The sequence below is a fragment of the Elgaria multicarinata genome, chromosome 5, assembly GCF_023053635.1.
Source record: "Elgaria multicarinata webbii isolate HBS135686 ecotype San Diego chromosome 5, rElgMul1.1.pri, whole genome shotgun sequence".
Lineage (NCBI taxonomy): Eukaryota > Metazoa > Chordata > Lepidosauria > Squamata > Anguidae > Elgaria > Elgaria multicarinata.
The window spans coordinates 8,373,719-8,392,513 of record NC_086175.1 but is presented as its reverse complement, the minus strand read 5'-3'; the positions used below and the strand labels follow the sequence as shown (position 1 = coordinate 8,392,513).

The window sequence follows — 18,795 nt, the reverse complement described above, 5'->3', positions numbered from 1 at the left end:
AGCATACACTACAGCCATAATTTTTGTAAAGACACGTGGGGCTGTTGAGAGTCCAAAAGGGAGGACTGTGAATTGAAAAGCCCTCTTTCCAATTGCGAAACGCAGGAATTGTTGGCTGTGCTCGTGTATGTCCACATGAAAATAGGCATCTCTTAAGTCCACAGAAGCGAACCATGAGTTCTTGGTTAGAAGAGGGAGGATGGTGTTTAACGATGTCATTCTGAATTTGTTTCTTATCAAAAAAGAGTTTACGTCTCACAGATCCAAAATAGGACGTAGGCCTCCGTCTTTTGGGGGGATGGTAAAGTACCGCGAGTAAAATCCGTGGACTTTTTGTCTGCGTGGGACAGGTCTTATCGCTCCCTTTTGAAGTAAGGAGTTTACTTCTGCTTTTAGGGTATGGGAAGGTGGGGTAGATCTCACTACACCCGATGGGGGCATGGACTTGAACTGAAGTCGGTAGCCGTTCTCTATGATGGATAGAACCCACTTGTCTGTGGTTATCTGTTCCCATGCCTCTATCCTTGTAGTGAGTCTGCCTCTGAAAGTGAGACTGGATTCTGGTTGATCTGTGTCGCTGGTTGGCATCAAGTCAAAGGCGCCGTTTATCGGTGTCAAACTTTTTTCGTTGATACCGAGGTTTCGTTGAACCCCCGAAGTGACGTCTGTTGTATTGGGTAGGTTGCTGTTGCTGTTGTTGATGCGATCTGAAGTTTGAGTGTCCTGGCTGATTCCTAGTTTGGTCGAATGTTTGTTGACGGTACCAACGTTTGGGCCTTGGTTGTTGTGGCAGTCCAATGCCCATCTTTTTCGCCGTGGTTTTCGCTTTTTGGACTGTGTCCATGGCCTCATCTGTATTAGCATTGAACAGTCCTCTGCCATCAAATGGAAGGTCCTCGATGCGGGATCTTGATTCCTGGGCTAGGCCTGCTGAGCGTAACCACGCATGTCTCCTTAAGGCGATTGCTCCGACCATTAACTTGGCACCGCAGTTTGCCTGGTGTCGAGCGGCATGTATCTCTTGTCTTGCTAACTTAGTGGCCTCTGCTTGGAACACGTGTACCAATTCTTTATACTCATCTGGTAAATGGTCGCAAAGAGTGCCCATCTTTTCCCATAGGAAAAGTTGGGAGCGACCCATTGTCGCCTGGTAGTTTGAGATCTTTAAACTAAGTGCTGCAGAAGAATAGGTTCTGCGTCCTATTAGGTCCAACTTACGCCCTTCCTTATCTACAGGAGCTGAGTGTATCCTTTTTGTGTGCGGCTTTGGGTTGCTTCAACTATAATTGAATTTGGGGGTGGATGGTTGAAGAGGAATTCAACATCCTTCTCCAAGATCCTGTACATATTGTCCAGGCGTTTAGAAGTTGCTGCCATTGACGCCGGATTTTTCCATGATTGCTGCACTGTTTGTAACAGTGTAGGGGAGAAGGGGATTGCTACTGGGGCTGTTGCTTCTGTGTGAATGACGTCAAATACTGGATCTGTAAGTCTTTGGGTCTGTTGGTGTGTTTCAATCCCCAAAGATTGGGCCATTCTCTGTATCTGGTCTGCAAAATGTCCCAGATCTTCTGAAGGTGAGATAGGTTCGTTGGGACCTACCACTGTGCTAGGTGAGGCTACTGATGGAGCTGGTGAGGAAAAAGAGGTGGTATCTGAACGATACCCATCTAAGGCCGATCCTGGTGAAGTGGGTTGTTGTGGCTCTTGTATGTCTGCATGTTGACGTGTTGTAGCTGGCCTAGGTTGCCAATCTTAAGGATTGGTGGCTGTGGTTGGATGCGGGGATTGCTCCGTTGCGCTTCTGGGCGTCGAGGGCACTCTGTTTCTGAATGTCGAAGCCTGTTGGGTCACCGTGTGGTGTTGCTGTGGGCCAACAGAAGGGGTCGCTGTTGGTCTGCGATATACTGGATGATTATAGTGATATTGGTCGGTTTGCCATTCATCCCAATACTGGGGCGGTCCTGCCAGTACGTATTGTTGAGACTGTTCGTCCCATTCATATGGTGGGGAATGGGTTCAGTACCGATGGTAGGTGTGGTGATGTTCCTGTTCGCGACGGTACCGACTACTTGCGGAACGCACTGATTCCGGTGGACTACAAGTCTCCCGTATTTGGGCATCATTTCCTGATTGCAGCCTGGGGGTCGTAAGGGAGCCCCTGATTGACAAATTCGATTGCTCGATTTGTTGTCCTTGTGCGGGTGGAGAGTCCCGAATCTCCCCCTCTGAAGTCGAGGGTCGGGCTACAGTCTCTAACCTAGGTGTCGGTGCCGGCGCCGTTGAGCGGGTGCCGGGGTTGACTCTGGGAGTCGGCATTGATGTCGATGGGCCGGGCAGCGTTGTGGGCGCCGACGGTAGCGTTCTTGGCGGCGAGGTATGAGTTTTCTTTCTCTTTTGTGTTCCTTCACGCTGTCCTGAACGCTTTCTCTTTCTCCTCTTTGTACCGGATGGTTTTGGCTGTTTAGCTTTTTTAGATAGCTTTTTTGCCGATGTTGCCGCTAACACTCTCCCTGGGGTCAGAGGGGTAGTATGTTCCGCTATCCCTGACCCTGTTGGTGAGAAGGGTGATGTGGCTGGAGCCGCCATGCTTGGGCTTTCCACCACTCTTAAGGCCTTATTCCAGCGCTCGGCTCTGAGCTTATCAGCTCGATGTTTTCGTGTTTGCCTGGAAAAAGCCTGGCAAGCTCCGCACGTTTCCACTTTATGGCCCTCTCCTAAACAGAGGAGACACCAACTGTGGCCATCGGAGGTGGGGAGTTTGCTTCCACAACGAGTGCATTTCTTGAATGGGGCTTGCAGGGCCATGCGCCCGCAGGCGGCGATCAAGGATCGCGAACGAAGATGAATTCTTTTGTTTTTCTACAAAGTTCTTAGCTTTCTTTTTCTTTTTCTTTTCTAGGTTTCACGAAGTTGTTCCCGACGATGCAGCCGCTATGGCGGTCGAAGAAGAACTGAGGGTTTGGGCGGAAACCCCTCAGACATGCGCACTACGCAGTGGGGGAGGGGTTCCCACCAAAGACTCTTAGCTATAAAAGTTCTTTCTGAAGCAGACTCCGCGCAGGCGCAGAGCCCATATGTATGATGCACAGAGACCATGATGAAGAACAGTAGAATACATATGGTTGAACTAACGCCACAGACCTGGTGTAAATTGTTTTAGATTAGGAGAATCTTCATTTCCTTCCAGTTTCTCCCAACGTACAGCTTCTGGTTTCTTCATTTTCAACTCAATCTATAGAACACAAAACAAGCAAATAGTTAATGGATTTCACCAACCCTATAAAGTAAGTTTTTGCAGGGAAATATAAAGGGCGGGGGAGAAGAGGGAGAAAAGATCACTTGTGAAACTAATAAAGAATACAGCAATTAAGCTGATTTTTACAGTAAGCTGGCCACATCATTTAGGCTGCAAACTTGTACCCTCTTACCTAGGAGTAAGCCCCACTGAACTCAGTGGGACTTACTTCTAACGAGAGCTATAATAGGACTGCAACAGTTAATACCTTTTGACATGTTCCGGCTTACGTGAATGTGCTTTCATGTGGTTTGCCTATTTTTTCCTTTTAAATCTGAAATCCTTATATCTGATCTGAAGGACATATGATGTACTATTTCAGGAGGCAGGGTACAATAATCTGTTGATGCATCTCATCCCCTCCTGGTACCGCACCATAGTGGAATCCTAACCCACTAGCTTGAACTCATGAGAAAACCTGGGATTTTAAAGCATTATCATCCAGAATCAGAAACTACAAAGAACACGGTGAACTTCTACAGAAAGCAGATCACATAATATTGAACTGCTTCTATTTAAGAGTCACAAAACATTGCCGTGTCTGAACCTTGATTGAAATCAACACCTAAATTATGCCAATGTCATTACTGATACTAGAGAAATGGCTAAAACAAAGCAAAGAACTGAATTGTTGGAACAACTCTACGTTTATATACAGTCTTGTAGCCTACATCCTCCTTCAGTCCTTTATTACTTTGTTACAAACTAAAGTTTCACCTGAAGTTGATGGCTTTCTATGACTTTGCAGAACGCAGAGCAAAATAGACATCTGTTGTCTGGTGAGAGCCATAGCAGTTAGGACAATGTATGAAAAATATGATTTGGCACTCCTAAAAAAGAAGTGCTTAAGAAAAATTAAAAAAAAATGTGGTTACAATTAAGTCTGCACCATTCAATTAAACATCTGTTGACTGGGCTAAAGAAGAGTTCACTCAACTAATCAGGCAACACAATTGAAAAAGAAAAATATTTTGCATACTTATAAAAATTGCAGAAGGCAGGCCACCTCAGAAGAGGTGTTCCCCTTTGACTCACTGGCCTGGTGCAGACAACACGGTAAACCGTGCTGCTTAACCACAAAATGGTTAAGGGTATGCATTTTGTGGTTAAGCTGCACGGTTTAGCATGTTGTCTGAACCAGACCACACTCACACACATGGAATGTTCCTAGGTAGCACATACTTGAAAAGAGGCATGTGTCATCTAAAAAGAAAAGATTTTTTCTTCACAACAGTTGGTTTAATTAATTTGTATGCATTTGTATATAACTGAATAAAACTCAATTAAGATTCATTAATTGGGTGACAGCCCTCGTTACAAACAAAACAATGGCTTGATATTAGGAAATATCCGTTAAAAATTTAGAAACCAAACTGTGCAAGTCTGATTCTCTCTTCAAACTGCGAAATTTCCCTATATGATAAAAGGGACAGGCTAAAGAGTTTAGTACACAGACATGGGTTGTTAAAAATGTTGCACAGCATATAATTCTATAACCTATTTGTTTCTTCCCCTATATTTTGGAATAATTTGTAATTTTATAATTAGCCAGAGAAGAGACTACACCTCCTCACTCCAAATGACACATTAAAAAGCAAATGTATTATCATGTTTCTTACTACAGTAAAACAAACAAACAAACGTATCTTTCACTCTTGAGAGCAGAGATAATAGAGTACTGTATCATACTGAAGTATAGGCTGCTCAGTCTTATGCACAAATTTGTTCTGGCAGAGAATTATACTAAAGTGAGCTTCAGTTGTACCAAAATCCAGGATAACCCAGGGATCCCTATAGCCCCAAGAACAAGCACACCTTTGTACATGGTATCCCTACATACCATTTTACAGGAAGCTTCTTGAATGCCAGCACAGAGCAGAACTCTCAACCAATCAAAGATAGCTCAACTGTCTTTAGAATGAAAAATCTACATTTGTTTTTATTTTTAAATTATGCTATTTAAGTTAAATGCCAAAACTGGCTTATTTTTCCTGGGGGTTTTTTTTTTAGACACAGCTGTATAATAGGAGCTTTAATCCAGCTCTCATCTTGCACATTTTAAAGTGTCTGCTTGACAGAATAAATCAGGGCTTTTTACCCTATGCACACCTGTTCTAGCTTTCCAAGTAAAACTAAGGGGAGTACATTCTCCAGTGTCCATTTCACAGGGAACAAACTGATTAAGTGAAAAATTTAAGGAGATGAGGTTTTAGGCTTATAGATATACACTATGTTTTGGCATAATCTCTGACTCGACAAACCATAGTTTCTCATCAGCCAGCAAACCATATTAGCAGAAACTATGGTTATGAAATAGAGAGCTGAGAATATTCATAATATACGTTAAGAGTTTCAAATGACTTAGTGGTACTTTCTATTTAACAGACTTTCTAGATGCATATTGGCATGGCTGTTCTCCATGTTAACTGTCAGAGGCTCTTTGGGAAACACATCATCCTGGAAAAGGACCAGGCAGGAGTGTGAGTGTCCAGGGGAGGCTGGGCTCATTTCTGTCATGATAAACACAGCCTGTATGATTATGTTTTTTCCTCTCTTCTATGTTCCCTGGTACAATTCATTCATCAAACAATAAGCCATTTTCTTTTTTTATAATTCAAAACAAATAGGCATTAACTTTCATAGTTAAAGCCATTCTCTGCAAAACAAAAATTGCATATTTGTCTTTTTATTTAAAAGATCAGGATTGAATCACAACCAGATTTATTCTAGAAGCTCATATCCTGTACTCCCAAAACATTACAGCCATACATTACAGTAAGTACTTCTGTGTTACATACTGTTTCTAACAATTTATTATTTTCAGTAACAATGATAGTGTTCCACAGAATTTTGAACTAGAAAATTGACTGGGATCTGATTTAACATGTCTGACATTTAATAAAAAAAACCTGAAGTATATACCACATTATGTATATAACACAAAATTCTCATGTTCTTCCAATAAACAAAAGTTGAATTGCATTATTTTAGAAAGGGAAATTCTATAAAGTGCTCTTACTGTGGTTTAAAGTATTAACCCTCTGTCAATGAAAACATTGACCTATCAATCCTGTTTTAGGGTGAAATGTATCTTAAGAAAGCCATACTAATACAATACCTGAAGGAATGTACTATACTTGCAAGTAAAAATAAATAAATCATACCTTCACCAAGAACTTTTTTGTTGTTGCAAGTAAATCAACAGGTTAACAACTCTCCATAATCTTAAGTACATAAACCTACAAGAATAATATGTGGAGGGTGACCCCACATAAAAACATATTGTGCCACTAACAAACATATAGCAGTCGCTAGGCACGTCAAGGAGAAAGTTGCTTGCATTTGCTCAGAACTTGATGCCACAGTTATTGTAGAGCCTGGGGAGGTGTCCAGTCTGGTCATGTTTCCTGGGATCCGTTTCAGTTGTTGCAGCCTAATGATGTGGACACTTGGCTAATATCATCCAGCAGAGATGGGTTGTTTGGGAGGGTCCAGAAGGTGGTAAATGCCTCACTTTGTCAAGGGGGGATGCCTGCTGCCTTGAAAGAGGCTGTAGTGCACCCTCTCCTGAAGAAGCCCTCTGTGGACCCAGAAGTATGTGAGAACTACCACCTTATCACTACTATCCCCTTTTTGGGCAAGGTGCTTGAGCGTTTGGTGGCTGGGCCACTTCAGTTGTTCTTGGAGGAAACTGGTTATCTGGACCCATTTCAGTCTGGTTTCAGGCCAGGGCACGGCATCGAAACAGCCTTGGCTGCTCTGAGTGATGACCTACTCCAAGTGAAAGACAGGGGGAGTGCTACCTAGATCTCTCAGTGGTTTTTGTTCTCGCGTCTTTATTAATCTTATCCCCGCTATCCTCCCGTCCTTGCTTCACATCATTAATTCTTCTCTGTCCTCTGGCTCATTTCCCTCTGCTTTTAAACATGCTACCGTCTCTCCCATTCTCAAAAAACCCACTCTTGATCGACTTTCTCTGTCTAACTACCGACCTGTCTCTCTGTTGCCCTTTGTCTCAAAGATTCTGGAACGTGTGGTCTACTCTCGCTGTCTTGACTTTCTCTCTAGTAACTCTGCTCTGGATCCCTTTCAATCTGGATTCCGTCCTTTGCATTCCACTGAAACAGCCCTTACCAAGATCACCAATGATCTTCTCACTGCCAAGTCTAAGGGCCATTATTCCGTCCTTATTCTCCTTGATCTAACTGCAGCCTTTGACACGGTTGATCACGATCTTCTCTTAGATTCCCTCCATGACCTTGGACTCTGTGGCTCTGTCTATAACTGGTTCGCCTCCTATCTAGAGGGTCGCTCCTTCAGCGTGTCGGCTAACGGCAGCTCGTCCTCCTCCTTTCCCCTTTCAGTAGGGGTTCCGCAAGGCTCGGTGCTTGGCCCGCTGCTGTTTTCTCTATACATGCTGCCCTTGGGTAAACTTATTCAATCTCATGGCCTCCAATATCACCTGTATGCCGATGACACACAACTATACCTCTCATCTCCGGAACTTTCTCCTGATGTCCACGATCGTACCTCAGCATGTCTTTCAGATATCTCAGCCTGGCTGCTTCATCGCCGTTTGAAACTCAATATGGCAAAAACTGAACTGCTTGTTTTTCCTCCTAAACCTTCTCCTCATCTCTCATTCTCTCTTACTGTCAACGATATCACGCTTACTCCGGTCAAGGAAACTCGTAGCCTTGGCTTTATATTTGATTCCTCGCTCTCCTTATTCCTCATATCGAGGCAGTAGCTAAATCTTGTCGTTTCTTCCTGTATAATATTGCCAGGATTCGACCATTTTTGTCTGTCTCTTCTGCCAAGACTCTCGTTCACGCACTGGTTATCTCTCGGTTGGACTACTGCAACCTCCTCCTCTCTGGCCTCCCCTCATCTCACATCAGTCCGCTGGTCTCTGTCCACCACTCTGCCGCTAAGATCATCTTCCTGGCCCGCCGCTCTGACCATGTCACTCCGCTTCTGAAATCTCTTCATTGGCTCCCAATTCATTCCAGAATCCAATATAAACTTCTCCTGTTGACCTTCAAAGCTTTTCACGGTCTAGCTCCTGCCTATCTCTCCTCTCTCATCTCACACTATTGCCCCGCTCGTGCTCTTCGCTCCTCTGATGCCATGCTTCTTGCCTGCCCAAGGGTCTCTACTTCCCTTGCTCGGCTTCGCCCATTTTCCTCTGCTGCCCCTCATGCCTGGAATGCTCTTCCAGAACACCTGAGAACTACCAACTCAATCACAGCTTTTAAAACACAGCTAAAAACTTTTCTTTTCCCTATAGCTTTTAAACTTTGAGTTTGTTCTGACTCTATACTGTTAGCTTCACCCTTCCCGGTGCCTGTCTACACTTCCCTGTGCCTGTTTGCATTCTCTTTCCCTCCTTATTGTTTATTACAACTTTATTAGATTGTAAGCCTATGCGGCAGGGTCTTGCTATTTACTGTGTTATCTGTACAGCACCATGTACATCGATGGTGCTATATAAATAAATAATAATAATAATAATAATAATACTGGATCAACTCTGTGAGATGGGAGTAGGAGGCACTGTGTTACAGTGGTTTCACTCCTACTTGCAGGGCTGATTCCAAAGAGTGATATTGGGTGATTCCTGTTCCGCCCCATGGCTACTAAGCTGTGGGGTACCACAGGGCTCTATTCTATCCCCCATGCTGTTTAACATCTATATGAAGCCATTGGGTGAGGTCATCAGGGGTTTTGAAGTTGGGTGCCATCAGTATGCTGATGATACTCAGCTATATTTCTCCTTGTCGTCAGAGTCAGCTGGAGCAGTGAAGGTGCTTGACCAGTGCCTGGAGGCTGTAATGAGCTGGATGAGGGCCAATAAACTGAAGCTGAATCCTGATAAGACAGAAGCTCTGTAGATTAGTAATTCCCGAGTCTGGGAATTGGGTAAGCGACCTATCCTGGATGGGGTTGCACTCCCTCTGAAGGAGCAGGTGTGTAGCTTTTGAGTACTCCTAGATACATCCTTGTCATTGGAGGCCCGGGTGGACTCCGTGGCCTGGAGTACTTGGGTCCAACTTCGGCTGATCCACCAGCAACAGCCTTTCCTGGACAGGGATAACCTAGCCATAGCAGTGTATGCGCTGGTAACTTCCTGATTAGACTACTGCAATGCACTCTACATAGGGCTGCCATTGAAGACAACTCAGAAGTTGCAGCTAGTGCAAAATGTAGCAGCTAGACTGCTGACCAGTACACTGGATTTAAAGAAATTGCACTAGCTCCCTATACACTTCCGGTTGGAATTCAAGGTGTTGGTAAAGATATTTAAAGCCCTAAATGGCTTGGGACCTCAATACTTGAGGCAGCATCGCTCCCTATATATGCCTGCCTGAGACTTGAGATCTGTTGGAGGAGCCCTCCTCCACGTCCCACCAATGCAATACGTTATGGTGGGACATGGGAGAGGGCTTTCTCTGTTGTGGTACCCTGGTTGTGGAATGCCCTCCCCTTGGAAACCCGACTGGCGTGGGCGCTGGCCTCGTGTCAGTGCCAAGTTAAGACATGGCTTTTTAACAAAGCTTTTGATAGTTAAATTCACCAAGCTTGAACATAGTTTTAATTGGTTTTTACTACTTTTAAATTCTATACTGGTTTTAGCTTGATTAATGGTTTAATGTGTTTTTAGCTATGTATATTTATTGTTTTATATTGTTTGTATGATTTTATCTGTACGCTGCCCCTAAGATTCCAGTGATATATGGAGGGATACAAATGTTTTAATAAATCATTGTGCATTTGAATTATCTGTAACAACAACTCTGACAGATCTTGAAACCATAAACACACACACTGCTCAAGCAGCCTGTGCAGAGCCACATTTTACAACTGCATGAGCAGGACAGACAAAATGGTTACATGAAGAACACTTTCTGTTATGTGTCACCAAGACCTTTCCTTAGTCTCATCAGTGGCAGGGCCTAAGTATTCCAAAGCGGCATCTTGACATTCCAGGCAAGCTACCTATGTGTCTAGATTCAACCTGGATTTTGATCAGTTGTAGACCCAGGTCTATTAGGAAAAGCTTCTTGATGTTCGCATCATTTGGGGCTGTTTAACTTTTAAACAACAAAGCCATTTAAGCAGACAACATCCCACATATATAAAAAAACTGGCCACCTTTTGATCATGGGCCTGGAAGTCTATGAGGAGACCATCTCTTCACAGGTGTTCACATCACCTTTAATTTTATTACTGTAAAGAATTATCTAAGTTCTGGTCTGAGATTGTTGCAATGTTACTGTCTTGCCTTTCTATGGCATTATCACTTGCACATGTGAAATCTTGAAAACAAAAAAAATATGCTGCTGTTGACACAACTGGATTTCTGGGCAACGAAGTCTGAGGAAAATTTTGGGTTATTTTTCAATGTGCCAGAGTCAGTTTATTTTTAGCTAATCCTTGGGCTAATGGGTGAAAATATTATCAGTTGTTATATTCTGTCAGAATCCTGCAAATGTGTTGTTAGTTTCTCAAACATTGTCTGGCCTAGATTTTGAGCTGCTGGGGCTTGGCTTTTTATAAAGATGCCAGAGGGCAATACTCAGCAACATAATTTGCAAAGTTATTTCTGTGAACAGAAGAAAGTGTTTATTTAAAAGTCCTTGATTGACAGCTGCCATTAGGTTTGGATACCTGATGAAGTGAAGGTGCAGAATGCTTACAAACAACTGCAGGTTCAGTAGAGGTCACAGTGACCTCAAAACCCAGTTAGTCTGTTTTGCACTAAATGACAGCTATAATGGGGGCAGGGGGGAACCCACACAGTTCCAACTGGAAGAAAAATGTTTAAACAATTCAAGCATGTAAAAGGATATTGTACACCTGTGGTTTACTGTCTAAACGTGATATTATTTGTAGTGATGTTAGGTAAAGCGAATAATTTGTCTATTATGAAAACAGCCAAAATATTGCCCCTTCCCCTCTACGTTTTTCTCACAAGAAATGGAAAGAACAAACACTCACACAGCTCTCTTCGGAAAAGTTAGTTGAAAAAAAGTTACAAATCTGAAACTGCCCAATTTAACTGATAATTGGATGGTAATTTTTCCATGGAAAAATCTTAAAAATATGACTGCTGATGGTGTAACTGGTACAACTTACTTTGGCTCCTGACAGTTTCATAATTATAATTAATTCAGTATGCATTCCTTATGTGGCTAAAAGAAATGCTAAATTCTGCATAATTATATTAAATTCTGACCCACATTTCAAGGTTATGTAATACTTTAGTCCTAAGCCAGAACTGCTGAAATAGCAGTTTGAACATTTCTAAAATTGAGGCAACATATTCAATACAACTTCAACTTCCAGGGCCTCAAGTTAGCTCTTTTTAGTCCTCGTTCCCTTTTAAGTGTGTATGCACAACACTTTTAGGAATAAAAAGAATACTGAATTCCTATTCCTAGATTAAAATTATCTTGAAGGAAGCACTAGAGTATAAACTATGAATTTCTATGATAGTGCAATGCTAATAGTTCACAGTGAAGTACTAGGCAAAACCAATGTATTTAGCTATTTCTCTCTCTGTCCCCACCCAAGTCACTATTAAATTATAATATTTTAGCGCCCTCTAGTGAACATAAGACAATTTGCCAAAATGATATTCCACAAGAAACACAATACCTTAATTTGGATTTATCAACTGAAAGGGTTGTATGCAAAACGTACAAATCCAATTTTGTGAATAAATAAAGTTACTCAAAACAACTGCATCTGATAAATGTACCTATGCTATATCTGTGGGGGAATTTATATTCTCCATGTATACATTTGATATATATATATGCAGAAACCAAATTATTTTTGTTTCAACGGCAATATACAGTACATTTAAAGTACCTAGTGTGTATTATTTCCAGAGCCAAGTCCCCAAGTTTCTACCACAAGTAACAATTTCAGATGAAGCTTTAAAGGATTTAACTGTTGGAAGGATCACATTTCTCCCCTATCTTCTATGAAAGAAGAACAGAATCCCGATTGTACTGTAGTTGAAATCTTTATTTAGTAGCCTCAAAATACTATTCTGTATCCTGTTGAGAACTAGAACTAGATTATATAATCACATGTAATTTGGGATTTCAGGACTGGTTTTGTTCCAAAAATCATCTTGGTATTCCTATGCCAGGACAGAGACAGTAGGAGTGAGAGCCTGTTGATTATCTCTGAACTAAAAGCACGGCTTGGGACCACAATACCTGATGGAACGCCTCTCCCGACGTGAATATACCCGGTCACTACGTTCAACATCTAAGGTCCTCCTCTGGGTGCCTACTCTGAGAGAGGCTTGGAGTGTGGCAACGAGGGACAGGGCCTTTTCGGTGGTGGCCCCCAGACTGTGGAACGATCTCCCTGACGAGGCTCGCCTGGCACCAACACTGCTATCTTTCCGGCGCCAGATTAAGACTTTCCTCTTTGCCCAGGCTTATGGCGGCACATCTTAATCACCCACATGTTTAGTTTTTTTAATGGTTTTTAATGCTTTATGTGTGTATGTTCTGTGTTTTAGAATTTTAAATTTTGTATACTCATTTTTATCTTAATTTTAGAATTTCTGTGAACCGCCCAGAGAACCCTGGCTATGGGGGCGGTACATAAGTGTAATAATAAAATAAATAAATAAAAGTTTTAAAAATAAAACTTAGCTCACATTGATAACAAAATGCTAAGATGAAGAATGCTTGTCACAATATTGCTGCTGTTGTAGTTTAAAAGAAACTGGGCAAGAACAGTGCGAGCTCTGTCCTTTGAACACGCACACGGGGCCCGGGGGGGGGGGGGGGCAACAAAACATCTCAGCTCTCCACTCATGACCATATTTATGCCTTGAATTCTTAAAACAAAGCAGAGCACCAACAGAAATGGAGCCAAAGTGGGGCAACTGAGGAACTAGAAGGGAGTATCAATATGCTTGGGGGAACCTCGAGTTTTGTAGAAGATCAAACAAATCTCTGAAAAAAATATCTAAGGGGATAGAAAACAAACAAACAAACCCCAAAGTAGACTAATTTCACTAACCATGGAATGCTGACTATCAGTTGGTTAAAAGAACGGAAAACTGGGAGGGGGGGGAGTGGAATACCTTCCAGCTCCTTCCAGCTTGGGCGCAGAATCTCTTTCAACTTGAAGGACAACTTCCATTTTAAAGACAATATTGGGCCATGTTCCAGTGGTGGGCATAGCCAAAGGCAAAAAGACTGGGGCCAAAAATACATAAAAGACCAGCTGATTTTTAATTCAAGGCTCTTACTACCAATCACTATGCCTTAGGACAGGCATTCCTTTTAAAATGAGGGAAAAGCTGCACAAAAGCCAAGTGTCATGCCTCACCCAGATGAAGACTTTGATACCACGTAGTCTAAAGACCCTGTGGGTCCCCTGACAGTAGTGATTCTGCAGTGGTCCCCAGCAATGGTCCTCCAGCAATGGTGGAGTCTAAAGAATCCCTGGATGTGGTCCTTAAGAACGTAAGAAGTGCCATGCTGGATCAGACCAAGGTTCCATCTGGTCCAGCACTCTGTCCACACAGTGGCCAACCAGCCATCGGCCAGGGGTGAACAAGCAGGACATGGTGCAATAGCACCCTCCCAACCATGTTCCCCAGCAACTGGTGCACACAGGCTTATTGCCTTGAATACTGGAGATAGCACACAACCATCAGGGCTAGTAGCCATTGGTAGCCTTTTTCTCCAGGGATTTATCCAACCCCCCTTTTAAAGCCATCAAGATTGGTGGCCATCACTACATCCTGTGGTAATGAGTTCCATAATTTAACTATGCACAATGTGAAGAAGTCCTTGGGGACCATTCCTTTGTTGTAGAGTCAGAGGAGGAGGCCAAGCTGGTGTTAGAAGGCGGAGAACAGGCCACTACTGGGAGGCAAAGTGTGCCTCAGTACTGTTAACAAACAGGGTACTTGAGAGTAAAGCTCAAGTGTGGTGAGCCAGTGTGATGTAGTGGTTAGAATATTGGACTGGGAGCTGGGAGAACTGGGTGGTAGCCCCACTTGGCAACGGAGCTCACTGGGTGACTTTGGGCCAAGCACAGACTCTCAGCCCAGCCTACCTAAAATGGAGAGGATTATGTGTGCCACCTTGGGTTCCTTAAGGAAGAAAAAAGGAAGGACATAAATGTAATAAACAAACAAATAAGAGCAAGGGTCTCCTTAGAAGAAGGCAGACTCTGAAGCCAGATTTACCAACATGCACCTGTACCTGGGTGTGGGCTGAAAGACTTGACTAGATAAACTCTCAGTTAAGACCTACTGGTTGCTAGAACAACACCTGTATTTTAACTCCCAGTATCTTGCAACCCAACTTTCCTGATCCTACTTCCTCTTTGCACTAATCTCTTGTGCTGCTGACCCCTGGACTCCCAATAAAACCCTGTTCCCGTAGAGTGCTTGCCTGTGCTTGACTTCAACTCCACCTCAGCTCCTACTTTGGACTGCCTTTCTTTTTGACCAGTACTTCTGTGCTTTGCGTCTTTGCTTGCCCTCTAATTTTGCTATTTGCCACATAGTTTTGCTCTAGGACTGAACTTGATCCAGGACCAGGAAACCACCAATCGATGGTTGGGGGAAGGAGGTGGAGCTAAGGGAAGGGGTTGTGGCCTCCTAGGGGCTCCCAGAGGGCCCAACTGGGACCCCTGGAGGGCTGGATTTGGCCTCCAAGGTTGTCATTCTCTACCCCTGGCTACAGCATCATGGAGGACAGCATGGTTAGCTAGCTGAAAGCCTTAACAGAAGCTTGGTGGTGAGGATACACTGCAACATTTTGCTGTGGATCCAATTTGTCACCTTCATACTGTTACACTTCATTGTGTAAACGTATTTCCTTCTTGTTTTTAAAGCAGCCAACTAACGAACCTAGACTCTCTTGTGACAAATCTGTCTCCAATCAGACAGATGGGATTCAACAACTCACCATGTTGGGGACTACAATTTCACCTTACTTTCTTAAAATAAATAAAATAAATTCTGTATTTAGGGTTTGACAAAACTAATCAGCTTAGCCATGATCACCACAGAGAAGCACAGAAACTGATACAAGGTGCAAGACACAGCATTCTGAATTTGCGACTTTGAATACAAAACAAAGTGGTTTTGTTGAAGTTCCAGTTAACAAACTATTTTACCAAAGCTATTAATTGAAAGGCATCTTGAGAGAAAAAGCAACTTTGCATGTTATTTATTTCATTTATATTCCACCTTTCCCCTACATTGGAAAAGGCAGCCTACCTTGTCATGCTTCTCTCCACTTTATCCTCACAGGATAATGAGACAGGCTAGCTGAGAGGCAGTGGCTGGCCCAAAAGGCAGGCAGTAAACTTCATGGCCAAATAGGGACTGGAACCCAGGTTTTCCAAGTCCTGTTTAACACTCTGACCATTACACTTCTCTGTTAAAAACAGCATAGTAATGATGACTGTCATAAGACACGGCTTAGCACCAGAAATAAGCACAGTGATGGTGTCCTGGGATCAAATGCTACTAGGCCCCTCTGCTTTCTGCCTGAAGTCCATCAGCAGCCAGCCCACCTAACAGCTGATGGAAGGAGACAGGGTCATAGAGTGCCTTCCCCCTAGGTCATGTATATTTAATACTATTTCTATTAGCCAGTTGATATTTCTTCTGAAAAAAGGCACAATATAAATATGAAAAAGTGACATGAATCTGGCAAACTAGATTGTTCTTTTTTAAAAAAAGTTACCTTGGTTGAAAGAACTTTGAATACACTTTGTTCTGGAACTATGGAATGAAGAAGATGAAGCTTTAAGTTGTAGTCTTCTTCTGAGGAAAGTTTCACCAATGCATTTAGCTGTGAAGATAAACTGTATCAGAAGTAGACACAAGAAAAAGATAGGCCTCCTAGTGTTCACTTAATCTTCCAGGGAAAATGAATGCAAAGACTTTTCACTGGGAAGTTCTATCTTATGTCAAACATAAGACAGGAATTTCAAATGGCAATTTATACTGCATTATTCAACAGTTAATTCAAAATGTGCTAGAAAATAAACAGAAGATTAATGTTCTTAGCCACCAAGTAGGTACTCAGAAAACTGCTATGTCACTTTGATATGCCTTCTTTAGATAAAGAATTGCATAACTGTAGAAAGTTTCCAAGAGCCATAAATAATTAAATGGACAAAAGACACATGACTTCCTTTTCTTGCTTTATGCTTCACATGTTTTCATATCCAGCAAAATGTGTGAATATAAAGTAGCAATACGTGGAACATTTGATTATACCACCCAAAAGTAGACACTAAACTATAAAACAAGTATATTCACAATATAACTATCAAAAATAGAAATGCCAATAATTGAAGCTAGTTCTTCGAAATCGTTTAATGAGCATTTATTTTCTGAGATACAGATAATAAATATACAATAATATCTGCAGTAATACACAGCTGCAGTAATACTACATAGCAAGCAACTGTTGATTTTTAACTTGTGTGGTAGTCTTAAATAACCCTTTCCTGGAAGTGACACTATCAATGAGATGCCTTTTCTAGAAAGTACATTTAGAATCCAGGTGTGCCACTTTGTCCTATCCAGTCAGATGCAGGCCTTTTCACTATGGTTCTGCCGTTTTAAGAAAGGTCTGTATTTACCACAATATCTACAAGATCGAACGTTCCCCGCTCTTAGGAAGGCCTTCACCGCTCTCTGCTTTCAAACAATGCCCTCAGCATATTTAGAAGGGAAATACAAATGGATCCCTTATGCTCTAAGACACTGTATTTGCGGCACAGGGGAGGTTGAAGATTTAGTACACCTCTCTGCAGCTAAACCTCTCCCCACGGCCTGAGTTCGATCCCAGCAAAAGCTGGTTTCAGGCAGCCAGCTAGGGTCGACTCAGCCTTCCATCCTCTCGAGGTCGGTAAAATGAGTACCCAGTTAGCTGGGGGAAAGGTAATAACGGCCAGGGAAGTTAACGGCAAACCACCCCGCTATAAGACCTGCCAAGAAAACGTCAGCGAAAGCTGGCAGCCCTCCAAGAGTCAGTAATGACTCAGTGCTTGCACGAGAGGTTCCTTTCCTTTCCTTGCTACATATATGTATATATTACCTCGTTTTCTGAGAATTGTATGTTTACTTCATCCTTCTTCGCATTCTTGATCATAATAGTTACAATTACATGAGATTCTGTTTGGTACCAGTCATACCTAAAAAAAATTTTTTAAAAGGGAGGAAAGTATTTTAGTTTTTATGAGCTGAACGATTACAGACTTCCCTACCAGTCACATTCCACCATGTTAAGAAAACCAGAACTCAGTCTGAAGTCTGCTTACCTTAATGCCCCTTATTGTTGAATGATTTGGATTTGCATATATGTAAACACTTCTAGTCCATTAAATTTAGGGTCAGACTTTATTAAAATATAGACCATGGGTGGACATGTGGCCCTCCAGATGTTTTGGCTTACATCCCCCATCAGCCCTAGCTAGTATTGTAAATGGGATGGGATGATGGGAACTTTAGGCCAAAATATCTGGAAGGCCAAAGCTGCCCATCCCTGCTATAGACCAATGGCTTTCAAACTGGGCTGGTTCAGATGCCCAGTTTGAATACCCTTCGGACGTCACCAGAGTAAGGCACAGGGACACTTGGGCTTGTGTGGCCCCCCTCTGGCTTGGAACCAATGACATGATTTACTGCAGCTTGCCGCCTTGTCCAAACTTGGACAAATTGTAGTTAATCTTAGTTAGTCTATTTATCATTTTCATAAGGCATAAGCCGGCGTAATTACAACCCTTATCCTTAGATTGTCTATCAGGCACGGGGTGGGCCTCCTCTATTGCAGGTTGGTGTTCATGGAAATGGGCACACAAGGCAGCATCATTCTGACCAGTTCGAGCATTAAGATCACCAGCCATGATCACCAAGGCTTCAGGATACAAATCTGTCAGCTTATTGATATACTCCTCCAACTTTAACCAATCTTCTTTAACCAATTGCTTTTCCCTATGTGGTGGCATATATACATTACTAGTAAATTAAATGAATTACACTTTAGAATCAACACGGTGGCCAAATAAGTCAGGGGCTCCAAGTTAGGTTAGTTGGAACAAGCCAACAGTTCATGAAGTTATTTTGTTTCTATTAACCACAGCTAAGATTAACTATAGTTTGTCCTAAATTTGACCTTTCTAGCACTCCTTAGTGCTAAAAATGACAATTTTTGCTGCCTTCAAAGTTGGTGGTGAAGGGCAGTGGGTACTCCATGTAGCATGAGAGTCATGTGTTGCCCATCCCTGCCCTAGAAAAGAAATAAGACATGATTACCAGCCCAATTTCCTCCTGCCCTTGTGGGCACCATCATTTACACAGTATAGCAGTTACAATCTAGGCCACAATGGGGCTAATGCACCCCAGGAACTTGGGATGCAGGATCTCCCAATAATGACTAGGTGTTGTTGTGGGGCAGGGAGGGATGTGCATGTTTATTAGAGAA

At 42.6% G+C, this 18,795-nt stretch overlaps 1 protein-coding gene across 2 annotated transcripts in view; it reads right to left on the bottom strand.

The window, feature by feature from the left end:
• The window catches only part of SUGT1 (SGT1 homolog, MIS12 kinetochore complex assembly cochaperone), a 51,225-nt gene that overhangs the window by 8,608 nt on the left and 23,822 nt on the right, over positions 1–18,795 (bottom strand). For both annotated transcript variants that reach the window (XM_063125977.1, XM_063125978.1), the window contains exons 9-11: positions 17,410–17,506; positions 16,045–16,152; positions 3,145–3,235 (exon numbers count right to left, since the gene is read on the bottom strand). In XM_063125977.1, coding sequence (XP_062982047.1) covers positions 3,145–3,235; positions 16,045–16,152; positions 17,410–17,506 — 296 coding nt within the window. The remainder of the gene's footprint in view (positions 1–3,144; positions 3,236–16,044; positions 16,153–17,409; positions 17,507–18,795) is intronic.